Source organism: Lissotriton vulgaris, chromosome 4_1 (genome assembly GCF_964263255.1).
Source record: "Lissotriton vulgaris chromosome 4_1, aLisVul1.2, whole genome shotgun sequence".
Classification (NCBI taxonomy): Eukaryota; Metazoa; Chordata; class Amphibia; order Caudata; family Salamandridae; genus Lissotriton; species Lissotriton vulgaris.
The window spans coordinates 480,192,480-480,220,164 of record NC_141691.1 but is presented as its reverse complement, the minus strand read 5'-3'; the positions used below and the strand labels follow the sequence as shown (position 1 = coordinate 480,220,164).

The window sequence follows — 27,685 nt, the reverse complement described above, 5'->3', positions numbered from 1 at the left end:
TTAACGGATTGTGACTCACGCGTCCAAGACGAAGAGAAAAAACACTGTAGGGGGCACTAGTTTGGGCAGCTGGGCAGGCAGTGTGTGGGTGAGCAGCGTGTGAGTGTGCAGGGTGAGCAGTGTGAGCGTGCAGGGTAAATGTAAAAATAAATGTAAATTGATACTTGTGTAGCGCACTACTCACCCGCAAGGGTCTCAAGGCGCTTGTACGAATACTGCTGTGGAACCCGTCCTGGCTTTTCCCTGTGAGGCGTCCACTCCTGGGCACCCCCAGGGTGAAGGCCAGGCATCCTTAGCGCTGTGGGGGCCGTTGTGGAGATTAAGCAAGCTATTGCCCAGAGTTGCAGAGTGGAACTCTATGATTGGAATAGGCACCGAGGCGAGAATTATCAGGTCCGTGGAATTTTTGAGCCCAAGACCCGCCGAGGCGGGGTATTGAACCCTGGTCCCAGGCTAGACATCTGCATCAGGGTCTGCCGCTCTAACCATTGAGCTCAGTGTGTGAGCGTGCAGGGTGAGCAGTGTGTGAGTGTGCAGGGTGAGCAGTGTGTGAGTGTGCAGGGTGAGCAGTGTGTGAGTGTGCAGGGTGAGCAGTGTGTGAGTGAGCAGTGTGTGAGTGAGAAAGGTGAGCAGTGTGTGAGTGTGCAGGGTGAGCAGTGTGTGAGTGTGTAGGGTGAGCAGTGTGTGCAGGGTGAGCACAAATGACGTGCTTTGGTGCCAGTGAAGTCCAGTGCTTTCACTGGGACGTTGTTCTAGGCACCTAGAAGACCTGGCACATGTTACTTGAGGCACACTGGTGTGGTGGTATTAAAGAAAGTGGCACTGCTTTCAGAGGCTTTGGCTCCTAAGGGGGACCCCAATCACCTGCCAACTCTTTCACAGGAGCCCAACATTTCCATGCTCCCCCATCTGACCAAAGCTTCCATTCCAGACGACAGACCCCGGGGTCTCACAGAGGATCACACAACACCACACAGACATACACCACACACATCACACCACCACACTCACCATCACCACACACACTCACCATCACCACACACACTCACCATCACCACACACATCTCACCAACACACACATCTCACCACCACACACATCTCACCACCACACACATCTCACCACCACACTTTCACCAGGCACACACACAACACCAGCTGTCACTGCACGCTTTCACCAGGAACACACACACACACACACCACCAGCCGTCATTGCACACGTCCACCAGGCACACACACCTCCAGCCGGCAGTGCACGCTTCCAGCAGGCACACACACACCTCCAGCCATCAGTGCACAATTTCTACAGGCATACACACCACCAGCCATCAGTCTACACATCAATTGGTAACTCATCCACAATTAACTATTGTAGCAATCGCAGTATGGCACACTTTACTTTTAAAGATATTCATCTAAAGCGCAGCATGCCACCATTGCTGCAATTCCAATCCAACCCACATTATTCCACTACACACCACGTGCATACACTCCATAACACATGGCGAAAAGACATTGCCATTTACAATGCCATTAGCTCAAACTCAAATAAATCCAAGACCTATTGCATTTCCAATGCTTGTTCTTGCCTTGATATGCCCCCACTTTTTTCTGACTGCTGATGTGATTTGACTGTGTGCGCCCTGGGCTCCTGCCAACCAGGTACCCAGGGCATGTGTTCCTTCCCTAAAACAGTTTTGAAAGTAAAACCCAATTGGCATCTCTGGCCACCTGTCAGCCCCTAGTAAATGGTACCCTAGGTACCCAGGGCATGGTGACCAGAGAAGATCCCTAAGGGCTGCAGCACTTATTGTGCCACCCTTGGGGGCCCTGTACCCTGGCACCCACACACTGCCTTTGCAGGCTGAGTGCCTAAGTACAGAACTAAACAAAGTCGACATGGCACACATCCCTGTGTAACACAAACAGAGAACTGTCTGAAAACGACGCACTTTTCACATGCCCCCTATGGGGTGCTCTGTACAACACTGTAATCTGTAGAATCAACAGTAGTAACAAAATGTTTAACCTAATTATAAACGCATTATTCGTAAATGTTCATAAAGCAAATAGAAATCATGCAACTGGAGAACGTCTTTTTTGAAGTTTTCCTTGTCTTGTATTTAATTCTTCAATCCTGGTACATTATTTCATGTACATCCATTCATTTTGATCAGTAGGTCCCAATGCATTTCGGTATAGCAATACCTTCATCAGGGGAATACTACAAACAAAATTGATACAATAACAATAATCAGAGTTGAAAACACAGTCGTTTAGAGTATCGAGTCAGGTACCCTGATATTATTGGTTCTTTTGGGTTCAAACACCAGTGGTGGTTTTCAGTCATGTTTCTAATGACACTGGTGGAGGCACAGCTAAGCTGGTACTCGTTTTGACAAACTTGCATGAGAGTATTATACTTTTGAGGTGGAGCATGGGGCTCCCGTGTTTTCAACTCTGATTATTGTTATTGTATCAATTTTGTTTGTAGTATTCCCCTGATGAAGGTATTGCTATACCGAAATGCATTGGGACCTACTGATCAAAATGAATGGATGTACATGAAATAATGTACCAGGATTGAAGAATTAAATACAAGACAAGGAAAACTTCAAAAAAGACGTTCTCCAGTTGCATGATTTCTATTTGCTTTATGAACATTTACGAATAATGCGTTTATAATTGGGTTAAACATTTTGTTACTACTGTTGATTCTACAGATTACAGTGTTGTACAGAGCACCCCATAGGGGGCATGTGAAAAGTGCGTCGTTTTCAGACAGTTCTCTGTTTGTGTTACATGTTATGTCACTGACCTGAGCCGGTCAGACCAAACGACAGCACCCAAAAAAAGAAGGAGTACAAGATTCGGTTCTTTAAAATAAATAGGAGTGCAGAGTGTCTATTCTAAAACACATCCCTGTGTGCCATGCCCACAAACCCACTGCCCTGGCATACATCAGTCACCCCTCTAGCTGGGGGTGTGGGCACAGGTGCACGAATCCTGTGCCCCTACAGTACCCAGGGCCATTTCTGGGCACTGTAAGCGCAGTGATGCCATTAAGAGTATATGGTGCTGGGTGGTTGACATTATGAACTCCACAACACCATAATGGCTACACTGAAGACTGACAAGTTTGGTATCAAACTTCTCAGCGCAGATCCCGATAAGAAAAGAAGAAAGAAGAGCAAGAGGAGGAAGACCCGCCGTGCAGCTGCTAACAGGACGACAACAACTGACTTGGCCCCAGCCCTACCGGCCTGTCGATCCTGGAACCTGCTCCTGCCTAAACCCCGGCTACTCCAGCGAACAGCAACCTTGGGACACCCAGAGGACCTGCAGCCTTGACCCTCTTGAAGATTGGGACTCCCATCAGCAGAGGCTCTGCTACAACAACCCCCCTGGTGCCAGCCAGGAAGCTCCAGACCAGCACACTCTGCACCCTCCGAGCCCGGCCCGTGCCCAAGTGATCCAAGACCACGAGGACGTCCCCCCGGCGACTGGGACCCGAAGTCCAGTGCCCAAAGACCCTCCTCGACGAACCAGACGACGCCTGCAGACTCAGAACTAGGGGCTCCCCCAACCTCGACCAGCTGAGGGTAAGCTTTTCTGACACCCAAAGACACCCATGCGCCCGCGCCCTGCAACTCCCGGCGCCCTGCAACTCCCTGCACCTTCCTTTGAGTTACCTACCTGTGCTCCAAGATCCCAACTTACCTCTCGAAGTGATGGTCGTCCCTGAAGAGTCTCCGTCCCCGAGCCTGCAGAAAGGCTTTTACCTTTCCCATTGAATAGCATTGAGCGCCCGACGGCTCAAAAGCACCCTGCACCCAGCCGTCTGAGTGCCGCTGGCCGTGCCACCTTTATCCTATCCTACTTACCCCTTTACCCTGAGCAAGTGACCAGGAGCCCAGCTCCCACAGCCGCGTGACCTGCTGGCCAGCAGCCACCAACCGGAGGCCCCCTGCCCCTCATTGGATAACATTGGGCCTAACTACCTCTGCACCCGGACGCCCCTGTGCCGCTGAGGGTGAACCAACAGTACCTACCTGACCTTGGAGGACAACTGAGTCTATGCCCAGAACCTTAACTTCACCAGCTGAGTAATCACCTGGAAACCGGTAACACACTTACCTGCCATTGGATAAAATTGACTGGTTTGACTCGAAAAATCTTCTAAGTGTCTACTTTTGAAAACCTAAAATATTCATATAAACTCAACCGAATTCCGAAGTACTCAGCTGTGATCAGGAGAGAAGCCAGTACTGTACCTAGTAGCCCAGTACTGAACCGCAAAGGTAATCCTTATCGGGTTTACTAGTAACCTGTATTTTCTCCATGGAATCCATTGACTGCTTTTCTATGAGATTTCTTCTAAGTGTCTACTTTTGAAAACTAGAAATATTCTTTAAAAATCATACAAAATACTGAAATGTAATTACTTACCTGTTCAAAGTTGAGACCCCAGTGCTGGACCGAAGAGCCCAGTACTGGATTACAAAAGTAACAAGATCGTACTTTACCTGCAACCTGAATTTTCTCCCATTGGAGAACATTGCCAGATTTATGTTGAAAAGTTTGTAAGTGTGTACTTTTAAAATAGCTTTATATTCCTGAAAAATAACTGCAATACCTAAAATGTTTTTACTAAATTGCTTTCAGCTTAGACCCTAGGACTGAACCTAGGATCCAGTCCTGGAACTACCAAAGTATTCTACAAAGTAATCAACTGTGTTTAGATAGAAAACCCCATTGAGCTCAATGCTAAATTGTGTGTAGAATTGTGTTGCCTACTGCAACCCCTGTACCTATTGTGTTTACGAAGTTTATTGCCTTTCTGCAAAGTACTCATCTGAGACCGCTCATATTGAGAGCAGTATATTTTGATACCTGTTGGTTCTAAAAATAAAACTATATCTTAGATATAAAAACAATTGGCCTGGAGTTCATTCTTTGAGTGTGTGAAACATTTTCTGACTGAGTGGGTACAACAAATGCTTTACACTGTCCTCTGATAATGCCTTACTGCTCGACCAAGCTACCACTTTAGAGAGTAAGGTCACACCTGGCTTTAACCTCTGTTATACCTCTGGGGTTTGTGGACTCTATACACACTGTAGCTTGTTCTGGTCCAGTATATATAGAGCCACTTTCTCACAACAGATCTCTAGACTGGGACCTTCTAAGATGGGAAAAGTGACCATTCCACAGGACTGGGAGAAGGGAGGGCCGTGAGGAATCTGCAGTTAGACTGACTATCCATCAAAAGAGCTCTACCCTCACACAAATACTTCTAACCATACATAACTCACCTTTAGAATACATAGTGCAGTACCTGCCAGAATGGAGTGTCAGTGGAATGGGTTCAGACAAATAGGTCCTGCAGGACCGAATGGGTCAAATGTCATTTCGGTTGGACCCGGCTCTCAAAGCAGTAGTGCTTTGTGACCATGTGCATAGATGCCCATGTTGTGGCCTGACATATGTTGGGAACAGACACTCACTTGACAATGCAGTAGTAACAGCCTTAGCCTTGTTGTAATAAGCTCCCAATCCTTGTGGCTGCAGCTTCTTGGTCAACGGAGAGCAGATAATGCAGAGTCCCATCCACCTGGACAAAGTTCTGTACCGCCTTTCCTTTCTTCGCCCCAGAAAATCACAGAAAGATATGATAGTCTAACCTAACTGATAGTCTTTGATGCAATCGATGTGAAAATTCAAAGCTCACCAGGACCCAACCAGTGGAGTCTCTCCCAGTCTTTAAAGGAGTGAGGTGGAGCAAAGGTGGGTAATGAATTGCACAATGTAAAAAGGAGTCATGACTTGGCAAAAACGCAGTTCTGATCCTCAAAACTAGTTTGTCCAAGAAAGAGGTGATGTAGTGCAACTGCACTGAGAAAGCCTGGAACTCACTCATACAACAAGTTCAAGTGGTCGCAGTTAGGAAGACAGTTTTGAGAGTCTGACGACGCAATGAACAGTTGTGCATTGGCTCAAATGGGGAGCACATGAGGATCATCAAAACCAAATTAAGATCCCACTGTAAGTAAATATTTATTGTAAAATAACCTAAAACCATTTACAAAGAACGATCTGCATGGAGACATGAAAGCAGAAGCCAAGAATAAAACTAGGTAATTAACACCTATACGAAAGTCATTTATAAAATCTTAAGATGGTATTAAAAACAAATTTTAGAGCCCAAACGAAATTGGCAGCTTACGTGTATGCGACATAAAACAAAAATCAAGAGAATAAAATCAATTTAGGTAATATAAAAGGCACAACACTTGAAGCCCAAGCAAGATTGGCAAAATTAGAATGCACAAGGGCCAAGTATTGTGGGTGCAACAGATCACTCCAAAAGTTGTACTTTAGGGCCGGGCATTTTTACCCATAACCAGGCGTGCATAAAGTTGTAAAGTGCATGAGTGTGAACTTTAACCCATAGACAGACATGCATAGGGCTGTAAAGTGAGTGGGTGTGCATAGACTAATTAAAGGCGAGCGTATGAGGAGTCCGGTGTGACTTCTGCCAGTTAATAGTGAACCTCAAAGATGACAGGAGATTTACTATAGTCTTGAGGTGGTGGGACTGCCTGGTGTGAGCCGGCATTCAACAGCCAGTCATTGAGTTAGGGAAGGACTGGCACCACTGACCTCCGAAGGAATGCTGCCACCATCATAACTTTCGTGAATGAGGGACCAAAGGAGAGCACAACTAACTCAAAATGCTCCTGTCCCACCACAAACCACAGGTCGTGCTGATGGTCCTGCAGGGCAGATATATTGAAATATGGATTCTGCAGGTCCAACACCACTATCCAGTCTCCAGGGTGGAGGGCAAACAAGTCCCTGACCAGTGCAAGTATTTTTTCATTTTCCTTCCGGAGAAAGGCGTTGAGGGCGCAGGTCTAAAATAGTCCAAATGTCTGTCTTTCTTGGGTACCAGAAAGTAGCAGGAACATTAACCACATCCTACTGCTGGCATTGGTACCACCTTGATCACCCCTTTGGCCTTCCTGGTGCAAAACAGAAAGATGGTCCTCCGTCGGTCATTAGTGTGAAGGTAGAAAGTACTGTAGTGCACAAAGAAGGTTAGGGCATTGACGTTCAAAACAATTCAAATAATTAGACCGGCCCACCCACAAGATGTTCTGGGCTGCCAACCCAGCAAGAATTGTCGGATCCTGCCTCCTATCAGGTGCAGGTGGCGGTGTTTAGAAGAGCCAGTGAACTGGATGGCCTTTTGACCTTTAGCACGAAGGGCAGTGTGGACCAAGGCAGCAAAATCTGCTGGGCGTCATGCTGGGGTTGGGTTGGCTGACAATATGGAGTACCTCTGCCAAAGACATGAAAGAAGCTGTAGGGCTAGTGCAGCTGCCACAGTGGGGCAGATAAGTCTTGGGAGTGAGCGCTCCTGAGCAAAGTCTGACTTCTCCCCAAACAGACGAGTCCGATAAAAAGGGATGTCTGAAGAACTGACCACCACCTGAAAAACTAATGGACCGCAGCCAAGCATTGCGGTAAATGGCAGCACTGTCCAAACCACAGTGTCACGACCGTCCTTTAAGGTTTTGACGAGGACCGGTCAGAGATAATCAGGGACACCTGGGAGAACTTGAGCCACCGAGTCCAAACAGGCATGAGAATAGAGCCCCAGCAGGCAGCTAGCATCCAAGGACCTGAGCACCAAACTGGTGGGTGAAAATATGCTTTCTGAACGTCTTCACAAGTTTGAACTTCCTATTGATGGTGAGTGGTCGAAAGGTGTTGGGATTGGTTTTGTCACCACCAAGCTTTCAGGTGAGGGGTGCAATTTTAAAAATGTTGGGTCGCCTAAGGCAGGGCTGTGGTGTTGTGCAACTTGGCAGTTGACTGGGGAGTAGGAGTATTGTTTGGCCCACACCCCAACAAAATGCCTGTAAGGGCCTCGCCAAATGGTAAGAGGGGTTCAGTAGATGTCTATCCTGCTGAAGAATCTCCATCAAGACATTGGTCTTGACTTCCAAGATGGGGAGTTGGAGGTCAAGGACTTTATCTGCCTTATGCAAAACATGATGTTGGAAGCACTCTAGTCAGTGGTAGGGCAAGGGGGTGAGAGGATTCTGGACTCAGTAAAGGGTATCTAGGCCACTAGCCTCATGCAGGACGTCCTAACAATTCTCCTTGCGATTAGATTGGCAGTTGTCATCTTGCAGGCAGATCAAATGGATGGAAATGGAGCTTCAAAGGCAACTAAGTGCTGCTTCCATCGAGGTCAAACGATCGCAGACTCTAGGTCAAAGAGGACAAATTGGGACTCATATTATGGAGTCTGAATCAGCCTTGATGCACCATGAACCGGCGCAGACCATGGTGCCAGAGGTGTAGACGAAAGGGAGCTGGTGGTGCCCCAATTATGGGCTCAGATGGTAGAGCTGGTGCCAAGGGTGAACCCACCAACAGTAAGCCAGTTGGAGTACATCTCAGCTCCATGGGACCAGCAGGAGTGTCAGAGGGAGTGGGCAAGGATCCGAAAAGTCTGAGGATGGTCTTGAGGATCGCTTTAATCAGCTTAGGAGTGACGTACGGCTCTAGAAACACTGGTTGTGCCGGTATAATATGCAGGATTGGCACCAAAGTTGTACAACTACAGGAGAAATATTAAGATGTATGGTGCTGCCCCGCGGCTCAAGATAGTGGAGCGACAGGAAGGGGCAAAATGCTGCTTAGGTTTGTGTTCTTTAAAAAAAAAATGTTTACTTAACCGAAAATTTTGGTCAAGCGGAAAAACGAATCACTCCGATCCTATTTGAGATCCAGAAGTCGGCAAACTTTTTTTTAACATGGGCTGGTCTTGTCTCGGAGTTTTCCGTCGTTTGGTAATGTGAAGTTTCGCTCGCGGTCTCAGGCCTTCAGGTTCATCCACGCAGTCACTGCAAGCCTTCAATCCAAACCAAATTTGGCTATGAACAAGCCATGACTCTGTCAAAGACAATTGTTTTCGACAGTCCTTACAGGGCTTAAAGCACAAGTTACTACTTGTGTAACGATACATCTGTAAGAGACATTAGTTAGTGATAGATTCCTTACCTTAGAATATCCCCAGGCGTCAGACTGGATCCGGAAAGTTTTGCGTAGCAGTACCCTTGCGCGTCGGTAGGCGTCGTCTGCGGCTCCGCGTCCGTCGCCGGCGTCGTGGGCGCCGTGATGACGTCGGAGTACTTAGACGCCGCCTCCGCGTGCTGACGTCAGTTCTTAGCCACAGCTTTTCCGCGCCAGAAGCGCAGAGCCATGACAAAAACCGACACTGGTGCCAAGAAACTAGGGCCCTGAAAGGGGATGACCTTAACCTTAGATATCGGTTCGCAGAACGGGGAGGATGGGTGGGTCGGTAAGGAATCTATCACTAACTAATGTCTCTTACAGATATATCGTTACACAAGTAGTAACTTGTGCATCTGAAAGAGACACGTTAGTGATAGATTCCTTACCTTAGAATAGATACCCCAGCAATACCATCCCCGTGGTGGCGGGTCTGCGAACCAATATTCACACCAGAAAGTCCTGGAGAACGGAACGGCCGAGGTAGCCATCTCTCCGGACTTGACTGTCCAGGCAGTAGTGCCTCGCAAACATGTGCAACGAAGCCCACGTAGCAGCCTGGCAAATGTCCTGCAGGGGCACACCTCGGCCCAAGGCAGTTGTAGTGGCCGTGGCTCGAGTGGAATGAGCCCGCAGCCCAACAGGTGGTTCCTTCTTAGCCAAGGAGTAACACGCCTGGATGCACATGATAATCCATCTAGAAATGGTCCTCTTGTGCACCGCTTTCCCTTTCTTAGCGCCCGCGTACCCAACAAAGAGTTGATCATCCACCCGGAACTGGCGTGTGCGATCCAGATAGAATGAGAGCGCACGTTTTGGGTCCAGACGGTGGAGCCTCTCCTCCTCTCTCGAGGGGTGCGGAGGCGGAAAGAAGGTGGGCAATGTGATGGACTGCCCAATGTGGAAGGCCGTGACCACCTTAGGCAAGAAGGAGGGCCTAGTCCTCAAAACAACCTTGTCCGGATGGACTGAAAGGAAAGGAGGCTTACAAGAAAGAGCCTGGAGCTCACTCACTCTCCTGGCAGAGGTGATGGCTACCAGGAATGCAGTCTTCAAAGAAAGAAGGCGAAGCGGACAGTTATGAAGTGGCTCAAAGGGAGCGCACATCAGAAATGTTAGAACCAGATTCAAGTCCCACTGAGGCATCACGAAAGGAACAGGAGGAAAGGTATGAGTGATGCCTTTCAGAAATCTGTTTAACTATAGGGGACTTGAACAAAGAAGGTTGGTCAGGCAGCCTCAGAAAGGCCAAAAGAGCCGAAAGATAGCCCTTGATAGTGCCCAGAGCAGAGCCCTGCTGGGCAAGAGAAAGAAGGAAGAGAAGAATCTCAGAGAGAGGGGCATTGAGAGGATCCACAGCCTTTGCTGTGCACCATGCCACAAATCTGTTCCACCTGCAGGCGTATACCGTTTTTGTGGAGGGACGCCTGGCTGCCAGAATGATGTTGCAAACTTCAGGAGGCAAGTCAAATGGCCTCAACTGCCGCCGCTCAATCTCCATGCATGGAGGTGGAGACTGGACAGGTTCGGGTGGAGGACAGTCCCCTGCTGCTGCAACAGAAGGTCCTCCTGAAGAGGCAGACGAACCGGGGGATCGACTGACATATTGAGTAGCTCGGGATACCAGAACCTTCGTGCCCAGTCCGGAGCCACAAGGATGACTTGCGCCCGGTCGCGCTTGACCTTCTTCAGCACTCTGGGCAGAAGAGGTATAGGCGGAAAGGCGTACAACAGACCGCAGCTCCACTCGCGATGAAAAGCGTCTCCGAGCGAGTGCCGCCTTGGAAATTCCAACGCGCAGAACTGATGACATTGCGCGTTCTCTTCGGTGGCGAATAGATCTAACCAAGGCTCTCCCCAACGCAGAAAGAGGCCTTGCGCCACGTCCGAGTTCAGACGCCATTCGTGATCCATCGAGCACCGACGGCTGAGTTCATCCGCCCTGGCGTTCAGAGAACCTGCCAGGTGTTGAACCACCAGAGTCACGCCCTGATGTTCCAGCCACTGCCAGAGGCGCAGAGCCTCCTGGCAGAGGGTCCACGACCCCACACCGCCCTGTTTGTTGCAGTACCACATGGCGGTGGTGTTGTCCGTGAACACCTGCACTGCGCTCCCTCGGACAGACGGGAGGAATGCTTTCAGTGCCAGACGAATCGCCCGCAGCTCCAACAGATTGATATGGAGCCGGGATTCCGCCGGAGACCAGAGTCCTCGGATCTCCGCCTCTCCCAAGTGGCCACCCCAGCCCTGGAGGGACGCGTCCGTCACAACTACGTACTCCGGTTGGGGAAGGGAGAGGGATCTGCCGTTGACCCAATCGCGGTCCGTGAGCCACCACTGCAGCGGTCTCGCAGTGCCCTCCGAGATCAGGACATGGTCGGAAAGGTTGCCCCGGTGCTGGGCCCACTGAAACTTCAGGTCCCACTGCAGAGCCCGCATCCGCCACCGTGCGTGATGCACCAGAAGGATGCAGGAGGCCATCAGCCCCAGAAGCCGCCGCGTCAACCTGACCGAAACCCGGGATAACGGCCCGAAGACCGGGATCAGGGCCTGAATATCCCGGACTCGCTGTTCGGGCGGGTAAACCCGAAACTGCGCTGAGTCGAGAACCGCTCCGATGAAAAGGAGCTTCTGAGAGGGGCACAGGTGCGACTTCGGCACATTGATGGAAAATCCCAGCCTGTGCAGGAGATCCGCCGTAGTCTGGAGGTGGGTGACGACTGCCTGGGGCGAGCCCGCCGTCAACAACCAGTCGTCTAGGTAGGGGAAGACTGAAACCCCTAACCTGTGCAGGTGAGCTGCGACCACCGCCATCACCTTCGTGAACACCCGTGGGGCGCTGGTAAGGCCGAAGGGGAGCACGGTAAACTGAAAGTGCTCGTGGCCTACCGTGAACCGCAGGTAACGCCGGTGGGCCGGCAGGACGGGGATGTGGAAATACGCATCCTGCAAGTCCAACGCTACCATCCAGTCTCCTGGGTCTAGGGCAGTCAAGACCTGAGCCAGTGTCAGCATTTTGAACTTCTCCTTCCGGAAGAAGCCGTTGACGTTCCTCAGATCCAAGATAGGGCGTAGGCCCCCTTTGCCCTTCTTGGGTACCAGGAAGTAGTGGGAGTAGCAACCACGTCCTACTTCTGGCCCAGGAACGCGCAAGATGGCCCCCTTGGCCAAGAGGGCCGAAACTTCCTCCTGCAGGAGCCGCAAATGATCCCCCGATACGCAGTGGTGTTGCGGTGGCATGGCTTGAGGGGTCGTCTCGAAGGGGAGGGAGTAGCCCCTTCGGACGATCTGCAGCACCCACCTGTCCGAAGTGACTGTGCGCCAGTGAGAGTGGTGATGGCGAACCCTGCCTCCCACTGGCGTCACATGGGCCGAAAAGCACGGACTAGGAGGGTTTAGAGGCGGATGCTGTGGGGGCAGGTGTGGACTGGCTCCGCTTGCCTCCCCGACCGCCTCCACGGCGGTTTCCACGGCCGCCGCCGCGCTGGACGACAGTTTGCGGCGAGTGGCTGGCGGCACGCGTGGGGACGCCCCTTCCGTGGCCACGAAAGGAGCGAAAGGCAGCCACTTGCTGGCGCGGGGCCGAGAGGCCCAAGGACTTGGCCGTAGCCCTGGAGTCCTTAAAACGCTCGAGCGCGTGGTCTGCCTTGTCGCCAAAGAGGAGACGGCCATCGAACGGCATGTCCATGAGTGTATTCTGGACATCAGCCGAGAAGTTGGCGGACCTAAGCCAGGCGTGGCGTCGAATCGCCACCGTCGTAGCCATCGCTCTGCCCAGCGAGTCAGTGGTGTCCAGTCCGCACCTGATCGAATATTTCGCTGCGTCCCGGCCCTCCACCAGGGCTTGGCCGAGTTTGGCCCGTACCTCCAACGGGCACTCTGGCAGCAATTCCGCCACCGTTTCCCATATAGAATGGGTGTAACGGCCCAAGAGGCATGCGGTGTTGGAAGACCGCAGTCCACAGCTAAGGGACGAGAAGACCTTTTTGCCAAAGGCCTCGTACCTCTTGGATTCCCGATCAGGGGGTGCTGACGGGAAGGCGGTCTGGGAGTTAGAGGCCTGGATAACCAGACTCTTGGGGGTGGGGTGGGTGGACAGGAAACATGGGTCGCCCGGAGCCGGGCGGTGGCGTCTGGCCACGTTCCTATCTACAGGCGAACCTGTAGCGGGCCTGGACCAAGTGCCCAACAGAACGTCCGACAAGGCCTCATTAAACGGCAGCATTGGCTCCATGGAGCATGACTGCGGCTTAAGGACCTCAGTGAGGAGATTAGTCCTCACGGCCGCGACGGGGAGCTCAAGGCCCAAGGCCTTAGCAGCCCTCATCAACACCACACTATATGTAGCGCCCTCTTCCGAAGCCACGGAAGGAGGAGAGACGAATCCAGTGTCTGGAGAGGTGTCCAGGCCACTGGCCTCCCCAAGGTCTCCTGTCCAGTCCATGCTAGACTGACATTCCCTTGTCAGAGGGTCCTCAGACCCCTCCCAGTCCTCCTCTTCCCTCATCTCCTGAGACTCAGGGTCGTTAGCGAATGAGGATGGTTCATAGGGATAGAAATCCCCGAACGGCGTCGGGATCAGCGCCGACTGGCGCTGTCCCGACGCCGGGACCCATAGAGAGGAGGTATTGGGGACGGCGTCGGCCGGGACCGACGCCGGCGGGGACACCACACGGACCGACCCCGGGGGGGTCGTAAGGTCCACCGGGGACGCTCCATCGCCCGACGAGGGCCGAACGGCACCCTGCAGCGTCGGACCCGAAGGCACCGACGGCGCCGGGACCACCGAACCCTGCGGCGCCGAGCCCGAGGGCAGCGGCGGCGTCGGGATCGCAGAGCCCTGCGGCGCCGGCGTCGAAGACGCCGGCGGCGTCGAGGCCGAAGCACCCGACGGCGTCGGGGTTGTACCCGACCCACTAGGGCCCCCAGACGGATTCACTGGGCCCGAAGGCGCCGCGGAACCCGTCGGGGAAGAAAGGGACCTCATGGCCATGAGGAAGCGCTCTATCTCCCCCGGCGTCGCGTTCAGCCCAGGGACCGGAGGGTATGGAGCCGAACGCGGCGCCCGCGACTCCTGAGGAGCCGCGTGGGCGGTGTCACCCGAACCCCCGGCCGCATCGCGCGAGCGTCGGGGGGAGTCAGAAGAGCGATGATGTCTCTTAGACTTCTTATGCTTCTTACCTGACGACTTGGACCCGGAGGAGTGGCGCCGACTCCCGGAGCTGTGACGGCTCCGCCCCCGCGACCTGTCCCTCGACCTCCCGTGGGACCGGGACCTCGACTGGTGGATCTTGAGTCGCCTGCGGGACCGCTCCCGCCTGGCCTTCCTCGAGAGGGCCCGACAGTCGGAGCAGGCCTCGTCGTCATGGTCGACGCCCAAACACGTCAGGCACAGTCGGTGCGGATCCGTAACCGACATGAGTCGCTCGCAACCGCCGCAGTGCTTGAAGCCGGGCATCCCTAACGGCACCGTCGGAGTCGTGAAGACTTCGAAAGAGATCAAAAAGATCCAAAAAGTTAGTCAAAAAATGACCAGGGAACTGCTTTTTCCAGATCTGCGCTGGCTGGCGCGGAAAAAAGAAGAACTGACGTCAGCACGCGGAGGCGGCGTCTAAGTACTCCGACGACGTCATCACGGCGCCCACAACGCCGACGACGGACGCGGAGCCGCAGACGACGCCTACCGACGCGCAAGGGTACTGCTACGCAAAACTTTCCGGATCCAGTCTGACGCCTGGGGATATTCTAAGGTAAGGAATCTATCACTAACGTGTCTCTTTCAGATCTTTGCCGTTTTGGGAGGAGACATGTCCTTTGCACACTAAATTTTGTTGCTGCCATACAAACAATTTTATGATCTAGGTAAGGGTCTCAAAGAGACAAGAGGTAGCTCTAAATCCATATCTGGTGGTGCGAAAATAAAGGACTGCACGTCAGCGCTCTTGAGTTTCACCTAGAAGGGCCTCAACCGTAATTTCGAGAGTGGAATGGCATCAATTCTGAGTTGCACGGCGTCGCCCATCGGCGAGCAGAGGTACAACTGAAAATGTTTTAGATCCAGACTGATGCTTGGGAAATATTCAAAAGGTGAGGAACCTGCAGCTAGAATTCTGCATCAGAAGAGTGCAGATTTCAGAAAGTTTGATTATTTACAATAATTCTTAGCTTTTTAGTGTTTTCCTCTCCCCACTCCCAGGAATCATCCCTTTCAACCGGACTTGCTACCATTATGCAGACATCACCCAGAATATCCTTAAGCTGGATTCAGGCTTGGGCATATCAGAATTTAAACAACTAAAGACAATGAAACGTGGAAGATACAGAATCTCCTTAATCTCAACCTCTCAAAAACAGGGATTGTCACTTGAAGGGCCTGGAAAAAATAGAATAGTATAGCCTGAGGAAATCTTACTATATCCAACCACATCTGCAGAAGTTGGGAATCTTGTCATGTTCACGGACTCCAACTTCACAACCACATGTCAATCAAGTGAATAAAACAATTTTTCACCATAAGAATCCTTCACAGAAGGTTTCCTCATTTGGCACTATTGGGGTCTAGCATTCAGAGTTCTAGATCAGCCACACCTTCAATATATCAATGGACTTTTTATTAGGCTCAGGCATCTGTTAAATTACAAAAAAACAGAATGCAGTAGCAAGACTAGTGCTAAACGGGAGTAAATGTGGCCAGGGTTCAGCCCTGTCTGTCTATGGCTAGAAGTATGAAGTTCAAAGGTTTCTGCACCACCCACCTAGCAATCGACCAAACAGGGCCTGTGACTACCAGTCTTCTATACTGCTGGAGGCTCTAGAAGCGGAGGGATCAAATAAACTGATCTTTTATATTGGAAGTCAAAGATTACCTCATTGTCCTCAGGACCACAGTCTTTAGCATTGCCAGCCGGTCTGTGTGAGAAAAAGCAGTATTCAGAGTCCTAGAGACAGGGTATTTGACGTCCCTGGCAAACACACGTTGGTTGGGTGCATTGTTTGTCACAGGAAGTCTAACGACCTGCCAGTATTTTGCGCATTCTGGTGATGGTATGACAGTTCACAAAGTAAAAATAAGCAAACTTTATTTTTTCTGAACTAATTTACACCTCTAGGTTGGTCTGTGGGAAGTTCCACAAACCATGCTCTCTGAACAGTAGATATGGGACCTGTGATCGTATTTTCAAATGATATAGCAAACCTGGTACAAAATCGCATTGCACATGAGCAGTACACTAATCCATGAAAAGGTGGCTTTAGTCTAATGCACCCAAAAGTTCGACTGTGAATTTGTACAAGCCGAGAACCTCAGATTTCCAAGTCACGGACCATATAATTTCAAGGTATTCTGCAATATTTGGAAAAGAGTGTACCTCCGGTATTAGACCGTCATGGCAAGTCAAGTTGTTACCCCAATGGAACTCATGGAACCCTAACACTAAGCCAGACGTATCTGGATAGACAGGAAAAAGAACACTTGAGATCGCACCCTCTGAAAATAAGGCCCAAGTAACTTTTTGGCTTTTGAGAAAAGCCTTGGATCTCCTTAAAAACTCTTTACTTCTTATTCATCCATGGGGACAAGAAGAGTCTAGAGTACCATAAAACAGAAGCATAAACTATGCTGTGGAGCTGATGACTACTACTTAATAACAGCTGTAATGTTGGACTCCGATGCAGGGATCTCCAATATCCCACACAACCGGACGACAGCTGAACGGAGCCAGTAAACGCTGCAGCACTCCTAAGCAGAAGGTAACGATCAGCACAGAAGAGGTGACTGAGATATAAACTGTGAAAATGAACAAATATTTTAAATAATGTGTACCGCTATGATTTAGGATATTGGAAAAAATAACATATGGATGCAAAAAAATACAACCTCAAACAAATGACACCTTCAAATTCAATTCAAAGAAATTGCCTCGTCAAAAAAAATTAAATATTAAACATACTGTTTTGAAACAATTAATTGATGTTGGTAAAGAATATCAAACTGTGTGGGGAAAGGAGATCTTGCCATTTTACTCTATTGTAGTTACATTTATATATTGTTTCACACCCCGATAAGGCCCCTAACAGCAATAGCAGGTGGTAGTACCCTACCCTGTTGATTGGGCTGGACTGGGAGATGTTGGATTGATGGGTGGCATATGCAGAAAGGATTTTTCTGTCAAGTTAAGCAGATAGCAGAATCGCAGCATGACTTTGATTGTCAATGTACTAAAGTGTGCAGCCGAGAGAAGCATGAAAGATAGGCCATGGAGTGTTCTTTTGTAAATGACACAACCAAGGGAAATAAATAACCATCTGGTATTCCTACTGTTTTTGCACTTACTGTTAGGTATGTAAGGGAATTTGGCTACTCAAGCAAGGTTGGAAACGCAAGAGTGAGATTAAAGAGTAGAAATAGTATCTTTAACTTTGTTCCTTTAGTAAATGACAACGTGAATGTTGACCCATGTTGGCACTCTTACCTGTACATGATGTAACAGAGTTGATTAAGGCTGACACAGTCCATGCTCAGCAGAGCCGGATAGAAGACACCGGCAGGAGGCAGTATTACCAATGGTAAGGCAAACTTCAGAAATATATCACACACCTAGAGGATACAGGATAGGTCAATATCAACTGTAAAAACTTTTGTCACACATAAAACGTGGTAGCTGAAAGAACACATTTCGTGCAGCTGAAATAACTGAGATTACTGCACACACACACACACACTCTCAGTCACTAGAAGCCTGAAAGAGAAAATAAACGCACAATAGAACGTTTGATTCGAATGGGTGGATCAATACATGAAACTATTGATAGTACTGTACCCAGAGAATATCAAGAAGTATTAAAAAACACTACAGATGTACTCATAGCGGAGTGCGGTTCTGCTCAGCTTTTGACACTGATGGGTATGTTTTATGAGGCACTCAGGAAACTTACTTTTAAGAACAAGTTACTTACCTTCAGTAACGCCTTTTCTAGTACAGAATAAACCCAGATTCCATACTGGATCTGAAATTTCTTCAGCAGTACCTATGCACACCGGAAGGTAGCGCCGACAGCTCGAATGTCTGATGTGACCCTATATATGCGCCAGCCCGGCGTGCTTATATCAGTTTCTTTTCTGATACATTCTGTACCTAGAGACGCAGAGTCACATCACAACCGTTGTGACCAGTGTGCTTAAGCTAAGGTGGACCTTGCTGAGAAAGAAGTACAATTCGTACAACTGGCTGATGCTGATCTTTTACATATGCTGTAGTCCTGCCCCTCACTTCAGCCATATTGGCATGCAGTCACGGAGACATTAGCGAAATGCACCAAGATGCCGCTACTGTGCACATGGGAACTTTGCATATTAGGACTATGTCAACGGACGAAAAAAAATAAAGTAACTTCTAGATTCAGGGATCTAGGATTAATAACGGCAAAGCGCCTAACCACGAAGAGATGGAAACACAGCGACCCCCCAACAAACGTCAGCTAGGTGAAATCCCTCACGGTGTGGGCGCAGGCTGAGAGCACTACATTACATACAGAGGAAACTGTAGGATTACGCAAGTACCCAATGAAGCAGTCCTGGGATGTTATCCTTAAAACGCTCATACATCCATACGGCACAGGTAGTCTTGCACCTTCACAACAAGCCACCGACACTGATGGAGCTGTGGGCCACTAGGCGCCCTCGCCACTAACACCCTAATGTGGCACCCTCTTCCTCAACACAAACTATACAGTCAGATATTCCCGTGATACCCCAAGGGCACTTGCTACGTCACAACACTCGTAAATCCATACACAAGCACAAGTCAAGAACAGGCTTCAACATACTTAGACGCATGAATCCCAACCCACCCGCATCGTGTATTAGATGGCATTCATTTAGCATTTTGTATATGATTTTTTGTTTTTCTTTTACAATTTATATTTCTTTCCTAGCATAAAATAAAAATGTGTTATCTCTTGGTCTAAACACCGCTGCAGGTCATTAGATCATTACACAATGCAGCAATACCCAAACGCAGATCTCCTATGAACATAGCACTCCAACGATACATTTTCCAACGGCGTGTGCTCATGACGGCGTGGAGCAGTCAGGACCCTGCCCACTCACTAATTTGCCCACACAGACGGAGAATGAGTGCCGCGTGGGCGGAGCGGCAGTTGGATGACGGCTCCACGCCGTCATGAGCACACGTAGCCCGTGGCTCATGACGCCGCGGAGCTGTCATGAGCACGGAAGCGTTTAAATCAGGTCTGCTGATCAGGCAACCATAAAAATTACGACTTAGCCAACAAATACCTTTTAACAGTGCCCCAAGCAAGGCCTTGCTTGGCCAACGATAAAACAAACAGTAACACCTCAAACAGTTTGGCATGAAATGGGTCAACATGCTTGGCTGAGCACCAGGCAACAAACTTGCTCCAAAGGTGTATAGTTTACATTGAGGGACACCTGTCTGCCAGAACAACTAACAACCTCGGGAAGAAGATCAAAAACACTCACCAGTTGGTGCTGAATCTCCAAGCATGAAGACAGAGTGAGTTCAGGTTGGGATGCAGAACCCGTTCCTGCTGCTACAATATGCGGTTCTCTAGAAGAGGCAGCCTGAAAGGAGGACAGATGCTCGCTCCCAGGAGGTCGGGATACCATATTCTCTGTGTCCAGTCTGGAGCAACTACGATAACCTGGGCTCAGCTAATCCTGATCTTCTGAGGACCCAGGGCAGGAATATTATCAGCAGAAAGGTGTACAGGAGTTCTGAATTCCACTCTAATCCAGACGTGTCTCAGAGATCGAGTTGCTTTGGAAACTCAAATGCACAGAAAGTGCTGACATTGCGCATTCTCATTAGTGGCAAATCGATTGATCCAAGGTTCTCCCCATGCGCAGAAAAGACCTTACACCACCTCTCGATGTAGATGCCATATGTGGTACGCAAGACATCAATGGCTGAGTTGGTCTACCCTGGCCTTAAGAAATTCCACCAGGTGCTGCACTATCAGGAAGATGTCCCAACGTTCCAGCCAGGCACAGGGCCTCTGGGTACAAGGGCGACGGCCCCACCCTGCTTGTTGCAGTACCACATAGCAGTCCTGTTTTCCGTGAACACCTGCACTAGTCTCCCTTTAGTTGATAGCAAACACGATGGCCAGAGTGCTGAAACCTTTCAACCTCTCACCCAAAGTCAAGAGATCTGGGTTGAATCCATTGTTCTTGATCACTCAGACTGGTCATCAGCGGAAACACTGCTCCACATCAAAGTCCTCTGATTTCCACCTCCACCAGGTGGCCACCCAATCCCAAAAGCATAGCATTGGTCACCACTGGCATCTCTGGGAGAGAAGATGAAAATGGTCTGCAGCTGATCAGATTGGGATTCAGTAGCCACAACTACAGATCTCCTGCAATCTCTGCTGAAATCTGGAAGCGATCAGAGATTCCCCTGAAGCTGCAACCACTAGGATTTCAGATTCCACTGCAGAGTAAGCATGGGCCCTCTGGTGTTTTTCACTACCAGGATGCATAAGGCCATCAGATCTATCATCCTCAGAATTTCTCTCAGTGGAATCCAGGACAAAGGCTGACCCATCAGTATCATAGTCCTGGAATCTACACCAGAGGGTAGGCACAAAACTGTACCATGTCAAGAACAGCTCCGATGAAAGGGACTGTTCGAGAAGAAGACAGGTGTAACTTCGGCATGTTGATAGTGAACCCCAACAAATTAAGGTTTGCCATAGTCTGGAGGTAATTGAAGAATGCCTGTGGGAGAGCCCACCTTCAACAGCCAGTCTTCGAGGTAGGGTAATACCAAAACTCTGGCCTCCAAAGATGAGCAGCAACCAATGCAATCACTTTTGCGAACACCACAGGGGCACTGGTGAGGCCAAAGGGGAACACAGTGAAATGGAAATGCTTGTGGTCCTTCATGAACCACAGATAACGTCTGTAGGCATGCAAGACAGGGCAATGAAAATAAGCATCCTGCCAGCGCAAAGTTACCATCCAGTTTCCAGGATCTAGCACAGGCAGGATCTGGGAAAGGATTAGCACCTTGAACGTACTTTTCTCAGGAAAGCATTGCAGTGTGCAGGTCTACAATAGGGACAAGACTTCTGTTCTTTTTAGATAACAGAAAGTAGCAGCCATGACAGACTTCTGTGTTGGAACCCTCTTAATGGCTTCCTTACCCAAGAGAGCCTGCACTTCCTGACGTAACAAGGATAGGTGGCCCTCCGACAGCCGCTGTACAGATGGTGGCATGGACGGCAGGTTTCACTGGATGGAAGGGCGCAACATCACTGAACAATCCGCAACACACTTGTCCGAGTTGACCGAGCACTATTCCGGTGAAAAGTGCAGAGTCCTCCACCTACCGGGTAGAGATGCGCTGGGCAGGGCCAGCTAAAGAAATTTGTTGGGGGCGGCAGCAAGAGGGGCGGAGGACTGTGCAGCATTGACTGTGGGGTCCGCGAGGTCTGTGGGAACTGCTGCAGGGGCCATGAAAATGCAGGAAAGGCTGCTGGTCTTTTAGGCATGGTTGGAATTGGAGAGCCACAAAAGAAGGAATGATGTTGGCGAGGGGCAATGGTCAACCTCAAGCAGTGAGCCATAACCCGACCATCTTTAAAGCACTCCAGCGCTAGAATGCCATTTCGGCGAACAGACAGGACCCATGGAAGGGTAAGTACATGAAGCTTGCTTGGACTTTTCTGAAAAGCTTGTGGAACACAACCAAGCATGGCACCTAAAAGCCACCCTGGAGCCAATTGCTTTGTCAATGGAATCAGTGGCATCTAACCGACACCTGATGGCTGTTTCGCCACATTCCGGCTATCGAACATGGCTTGTATATGAACTGCATGGGGCTCCTAGGAGACCATCCGTAGCACCTGTGCATAGTAGATGCAGAAGGCATGGGAGTAGCGACCTAGAAGACAAGCACGGTTAACTGACCACTGGGACAGGCAGGGAAAGAAGAAAGCGTTCCAAATATTGCTCATGACCTGGAGGTGCAGTGGAATAAGTCCCTTGATTAACTCTAGCCTTCAAAGCCTGTATCACCAAGCTCTTGGGAGTGGGACGTTCGGTGTGGCATATTGAGTGAGGAATGCTGGGTCCTGAGCTGCCGGATGAGGACAGCGAGATGCCTCCATAGTTACCGCGACCCCCTGAGCAGGGTGTTTGGACCAGCCCCCAATAGGACATCTGTGAGGTATTAGCTCAACAGAAGCAGGATGACTGCATTTGTTAACCCTGGCTAGTGCAACTTGGTTTGGTCATTTGTTTTCACTTCTACTGATGAAAGCTGAAGACAGATGGTATCGGCTGTTCTCCTCATGACCACTGCTAACATACTCTCCTCAGTGGCCAGATCATGACGAGAGACCAACCCAAAGTCTGGGGAGGTAACGAGTCCGCTTGCATAACCCAAATCCTCAGAACAGTTCTTTTTGTGAAAGAACTGGGCAGTAAAATTAGGGGGTTGCTTGCCCCATCATCTGCTTCTTTATAATCAACACCCAAAGAAAGTGAAGTCATAAGGAGTGCATGGCAGTAGCACAAGTTATAAAGTTCGTTCATTAAATGTAACTGGCGCATTTCAGTGATTTTTGTTTTTTTAAACTTAAGTGTTTCTCATTTCAAGGTTATGAGCTTATATAGAAGAGGTAGCAGTTCCTGATGATCAAGCAATCATTTTCACTTGTTTATTAACACCTCCTGAGGCTTCTGAATTTTATGTGTAAATGTTAGACGGGACCTGGAGGGTCGGCCGAGGACAAGGGGAGAGGTCTCCGGGGAGAGCCGTCTCCAGCGATCGTACAGACAAGTAACTTCCCCCCCACAGAATAGGCACCACACAAGGATAAGATTTAACGTTCTTTATAAGCAATCTTGAAGTACGGTAGAATGGTACAAGGAGGTCTGGACTCCGGGGTCCCCTCGATTCTAGTCTCTTGGATGGAAAAGGGGTAGAGGGACAGTCTTATTACCAATCTGGTAGTTACGATGAGATGATGGGTAGCTCACAATCCTCGAGCTCGGCGTTCTTGAAGGACGGGTTGCGGCAGCGCCAGCAGATCCCAGAGTGGTCGAAGGTGGCAACGGTCCGCGGCAGCGCCAGCAGGTCCCGACGAAGATGGTAGTTACAACGGGTCGCGGCAGCGCCAGCAGGTCCCAACGAAGATGGTAGTTACAACGGGTCGCGGCAGCGCCAGCAGGTCCCAACGAAGATGGTAGATTGCAGAGGGCCGCGGCAGCGCCAGCGGCAGGACGACAGTTCACAAGGCAGGGCTGCGGCAGCGCCAGCAGTCCGTCAAGGATGAGTTCTTCTCGGTGTCTCTCGACTCCAGGATACAACTGCCTTCCTGCTCTGGAGCTGCCCCAGTTATAGGTCTGGCGCCCTTTGATGTCCGGACCCTCGCACTTGGAGGTCGGGAGGTCCGGGAGGAGGGAGTCCAGACACCCAGCAGGGGGGTGGAGCCAGCGCCCGGGGAGGCTGGGGGCGATCGGCACCTGGCGGGGGAGAGCCATCGACACTTCTTCCTCCCATTGACCTGCCAAGTGGTCCGTTCACCTCCTGGGTGGATGGTGGTGCCGGGCTGTCGGGGCCTGGTCAGGCCCAGGGTTGGGGTCGAGCTGAGGCCACGCGGCCTCGTGATGCAGTGTCCAAGATGGCGGCCGGGCCGGGCAATGGTGCTGACAGTGGCCCGGGCCGGTAATACAGAGATGTCCGGGAGCAGGGGTCCCGTAGGGGACGGTTTGCGAGTTGCTTCTGTGGGTAGCACCTGGAGAGCCGGTGCCCGGGCCCTGTCGTGCGGGGAGGCAGCGAGCCCTTCATGTGGCCTGTCCAACATGCGTCCCCCCCAGCTGAAGGCGGGGAGAGTCACCCATCTTCTTGGGGACTTTCCACGTTGAGGCGGAAAAAGCGTGACAGGCCATCCGCGTTGGCGTGATCCTGGCCAGGGCGGTGCTCCACAGTGAAGTCCATCCCCTGCAGGGAGATGGACCATCGCAACAGCTTGGGATTCTCCCCCCGCATCTGCATTAACCATTGCAGGGGGCGATGATCTGTTTGCACCCGAAAGTGGGTACCGAAGAGGTAGGGCCGGAGCTTCTTGAGGGCCCATACTACTGCGAAGGCCTCCCTCTCGATGGTGCTCCAGCGCTGTTCTCGGTCCAGTAGGCGTCTGCTGATGAAGGCCACTGGTTGGTCGACTCCCTCGGGTTTCAGTTGGGAGAGGATGGCCCCAATGCCATGGTCGGAGGCATCAGTCTGGACGATGAACTCTCGGCTGTAGTCGGGAGCCTGGAGCACAGGGGCGGTGCACATGGCGGCCTTCAGCTTCTCGAAGGCCGCTTGACAGTCAGGAGTCCAGTTGACTCTTTTTGGTTGGTTCTTGGATGTAAGTGCCGTGAGGGGCCCCACAATGCTGCCGTAGTCCTTCACAAACCGCCGGTAGTATCCGGTGAGCCCCAAGAAGGCTCGGACCTCGGTTTGGGTGATGGGTGGCTGCCAGGACTGGATGGCAGCGATCTTGAGCTGGAGGGGGGCCACCAGACCTCTCCCCACTTGGTGTCCGAGGTAGGTCACGGACCCCTGGCCAATCTGGCATTTGCTGGCCTTGATTGTGAGGCCGGCCTGTTGGAGGGCCTGTAGGACCTCTCGGAGGTGGTTGAGGTGGTCTGACCAGTGGCGGCTGTACACTGCGATATCGTCCAGGTAGGCGGCGCTGAAATCTTCGAGGCCCGCCAATACCTGGTTCACCAGTCGCTGGAAAGTGGCTGGAGCATTTTTCATGCCGAATGGCATCACTTTGAAGTGGTAGTGGCCATCCGGGGTGGAGAAAGCGGATCGTTCTTGAGCCCTGGGGGTGAGGCCGATCTGCCAGTAACCCGCTGTCAGGTCGAAGATGCTGAGGTAGCGGGCAGCCCCCATGCGGTCGATCAGCTCATCTGCTCGGGGAATGGGGTGAGCGTCGGATCGGGTGACAGCGTTCAGACCCCGATAGTCAACACAGAATCGGAGCTCAGGGGTGGTGCCGGGGGCAGCAGCTTTGAGGACCAGTACGACTGGGCTGGCCCAGGGGCTGTCTGAGGGTTCGATGACTCCGAGGGTGAGCATCTTGGAGACTTCGTCTTGGATGCAGGCACGTACCCGATCTGGCACGCGGTACGCCCGATGTCTGATGGGGGGACTGTCCCCCGTGTCCACGTCGTGCAGGCACCAGGCGGTGACCCCTGGGGTGAGGGAAAAGAGAGCTGCGAACTGCAGCAGGAGAGCCCGACAGTCTTGGCGCTGCTCTGAGGTCAGGGCATCTGACAGCCGGACCCCGTCTACCGAACCATCCTTTTCACGTGCCCTCAGGAGGTCAGGGAGGGGCTCAGAGTCTTCTTCTGTCCCACTGTCTGTAGCCATCAATAGGCTGAGCTCCGAGCGCACAAAGTGAGGTTTGAGTCTGTTGGCGTGGAGGACCCGGAGGGGGTTCCGGGAAGATTCCATGTCGATGAGATAGGTGACGGGGCTCTTGCGCTCGACCACCTTGAAGGGCCCCGTCCACGTATCTTGCAGGGCACAAGGTTCGGTGGGGGACATCACCCATACTTGCTGGCCAGGTACGAACTCTATGGAGGAGGCATTCTGATCGTACCATTTCTTCATGTCCTCCTGACTGGCTTCAAGATTGGCTTTGGCGATTTCTCGGAACCACCTGGTCTGATTGCGGAGGGTCAGGAGGTACTTGTAGACGTCTGGAGGGGTTTTCAGGGGGTCCATCTCCCAACCTTCCTTAACTAGGCTGAGGGGCCCTCGAACAGGGTGCCCGTACAAGAGTTCGAAGGGGCTGAAGCCGAGGGTCTTCTGAGGGACTTCTCGGTAAGCGAAGAGGAGGCACGGGAGGAGCACATCCCACTGGCGGCGGAGGGGCTCTTCTAACCCCATAATCATTCCCTTGAGTGTACGGTTGAACCGCTCAACCAGTCCGTTCCCCTGTGGGTGATAGGGGGTTGTGAATCGATAGGTGACCCCGCACTGCTGCCAGAGGGATTTCATGTATTTCGAAATGAAGTTCGTGCCTCTGTCGCTGACGACTTCCCGGGGGAAGCCCACTCGGGAGAAGATCCCCCATTAAGGCTCGGCCGACCACCGGTGCGGTTACAGTTCGAAGGGGGATGGCCTCGGAATAGCGGGTGGCATGGTCCACCAGTACCAGGATAAAACGATGTCCTTGTGCTGTTCGGGGGTCCAGGGGCCCCACAATGTCTATTCCCACTTTTTCGAACGGGGTGGTAACCACTGGAAAGGGCTGCAGGGGTGCCTTGAGTTTGCGGCCGATCTTTCCGCTGGCCTGACAAGTGGGACAAGACCGGCAGTGGTTGAGTACGTCATTTCTCATTTTGGGCCAGTAAAAGTGGGTCACCAGGCGGTTGTAGGTTTTGTCCTGATCCAAGTGTCCGGCCAGGGGGACATCGTGGGCCAAGTTCAGCAGGAAGTCTCTAAAACGGAGGGGCACCACTAACACTCGACTGGCCCCCAACTCGGCGATTCTCTGTTCACTGTACAATAGATCATTGTCCCAATAGATCCAGTGGGCCCCAGCGGTATCTCCCGCGCTCTGGGCGAGGGCTTGTCGTCGTAGTCCCTCGAGGGAGGGACATGTCTTCTGTTCTTGACGGAATTGCTCCTGTGTGGGTCCCCCTTCTTGACGCCACTGAGCCAGGTCTGGGAGATCCTGGGGCTGAGCGAGCTCGACGGTGTCGGCGTCCCCCACTGGAGCGATCGGGGAAGGAGGTGCTGGCCATTCGGGTTCTTCTGGTCGGGTGATGGTGCGGGCCGCCCCGGACCGGGTGGTTACGCACGCCCAGTCCGGAAGGCCCAACATCCCCAGGTGTTCTCTTCTTTCTACGGCAGCCCATGGGGAACTCTCGAGATCGTTCCCCAGGAGACAGTCCACGGGGCATCATCGCGGACCGTCACCTTCAGCATGCCGGATACTCCTCCCCACTCAAAGGGGACGCAGGCCATCCGACACATGCTCTCTGAATTGTCGGCTGACCGGACGGGGCAGAGAATATTCGGTATTATTTGCTCGGGGGTCACCAGGTGACAGCGGACGGCCGTCACACTGGCCCCTGTGTCACGTAGGGCTTCGGCCTTGCGCCCATTGATGCTCACCCACTGGCTATACTTTCTGGTGTTGGCGGGTAGGGGAGCCCGCGGGACCATGTCTCTCCCCCCCAGGCACGCCAGGACCATGGCGGCCGGCTCCCACTCTTGTTGCTCGTGTTCGTACTCTTCTTGGTCCTCTGAGACTTGCTCTTCTCCGAGGGCGGCGGCCGCTACCTGGCGGGGCCTCGGAGTCTGGTTCTGTGGACAGTTCGGGTCATTGGCGTAGTGACCGACTCGCTGGCATCGGTGACACGTGACATTGGCTCTGAACCCCGGGCGCATCGGGGGGTTGCCCCTGTTGGCCGGGGGCGGGGTGCTGGTGGCGGGAGCGGCCGGGACGGTGTCTTTCCCACGGCCCTGGCCTCCTCCTCCTCGGGGGCGGTGATGGCCTTGGTTGTTCCTGTTCTGCTCATTCGGGCCACCCCGGCCC

At 51.7% G+C, this 27,685-nt stretch overlaps 1 protein-coding gene across 2 annotated transcripts in view; it reads right to left on the bottom strand.

Annotated features, from left to right (window-relative positions):
* CENPI (centromere protein I) overlaps nucleotides 1-27,685 on the bottom strand; it is a 508,210-nt gene that overhangs the window by 54,283 nt on the left and 426,242 nt on the right. For both annotated transcript variants that reach the window (XM_086964635.1, XM_086964636.1), the window contains exon 17: nucleotides 17,560-17,684. In XM_086964635.1, coding sequence (XP_086820761.1) covers nucleotides 17,560-17,684 — 125 coding nt within the window. The remainder of the gene's footprint in view (nucleotides 1-17,559; nucleotides 17,685-27,685) is intronic.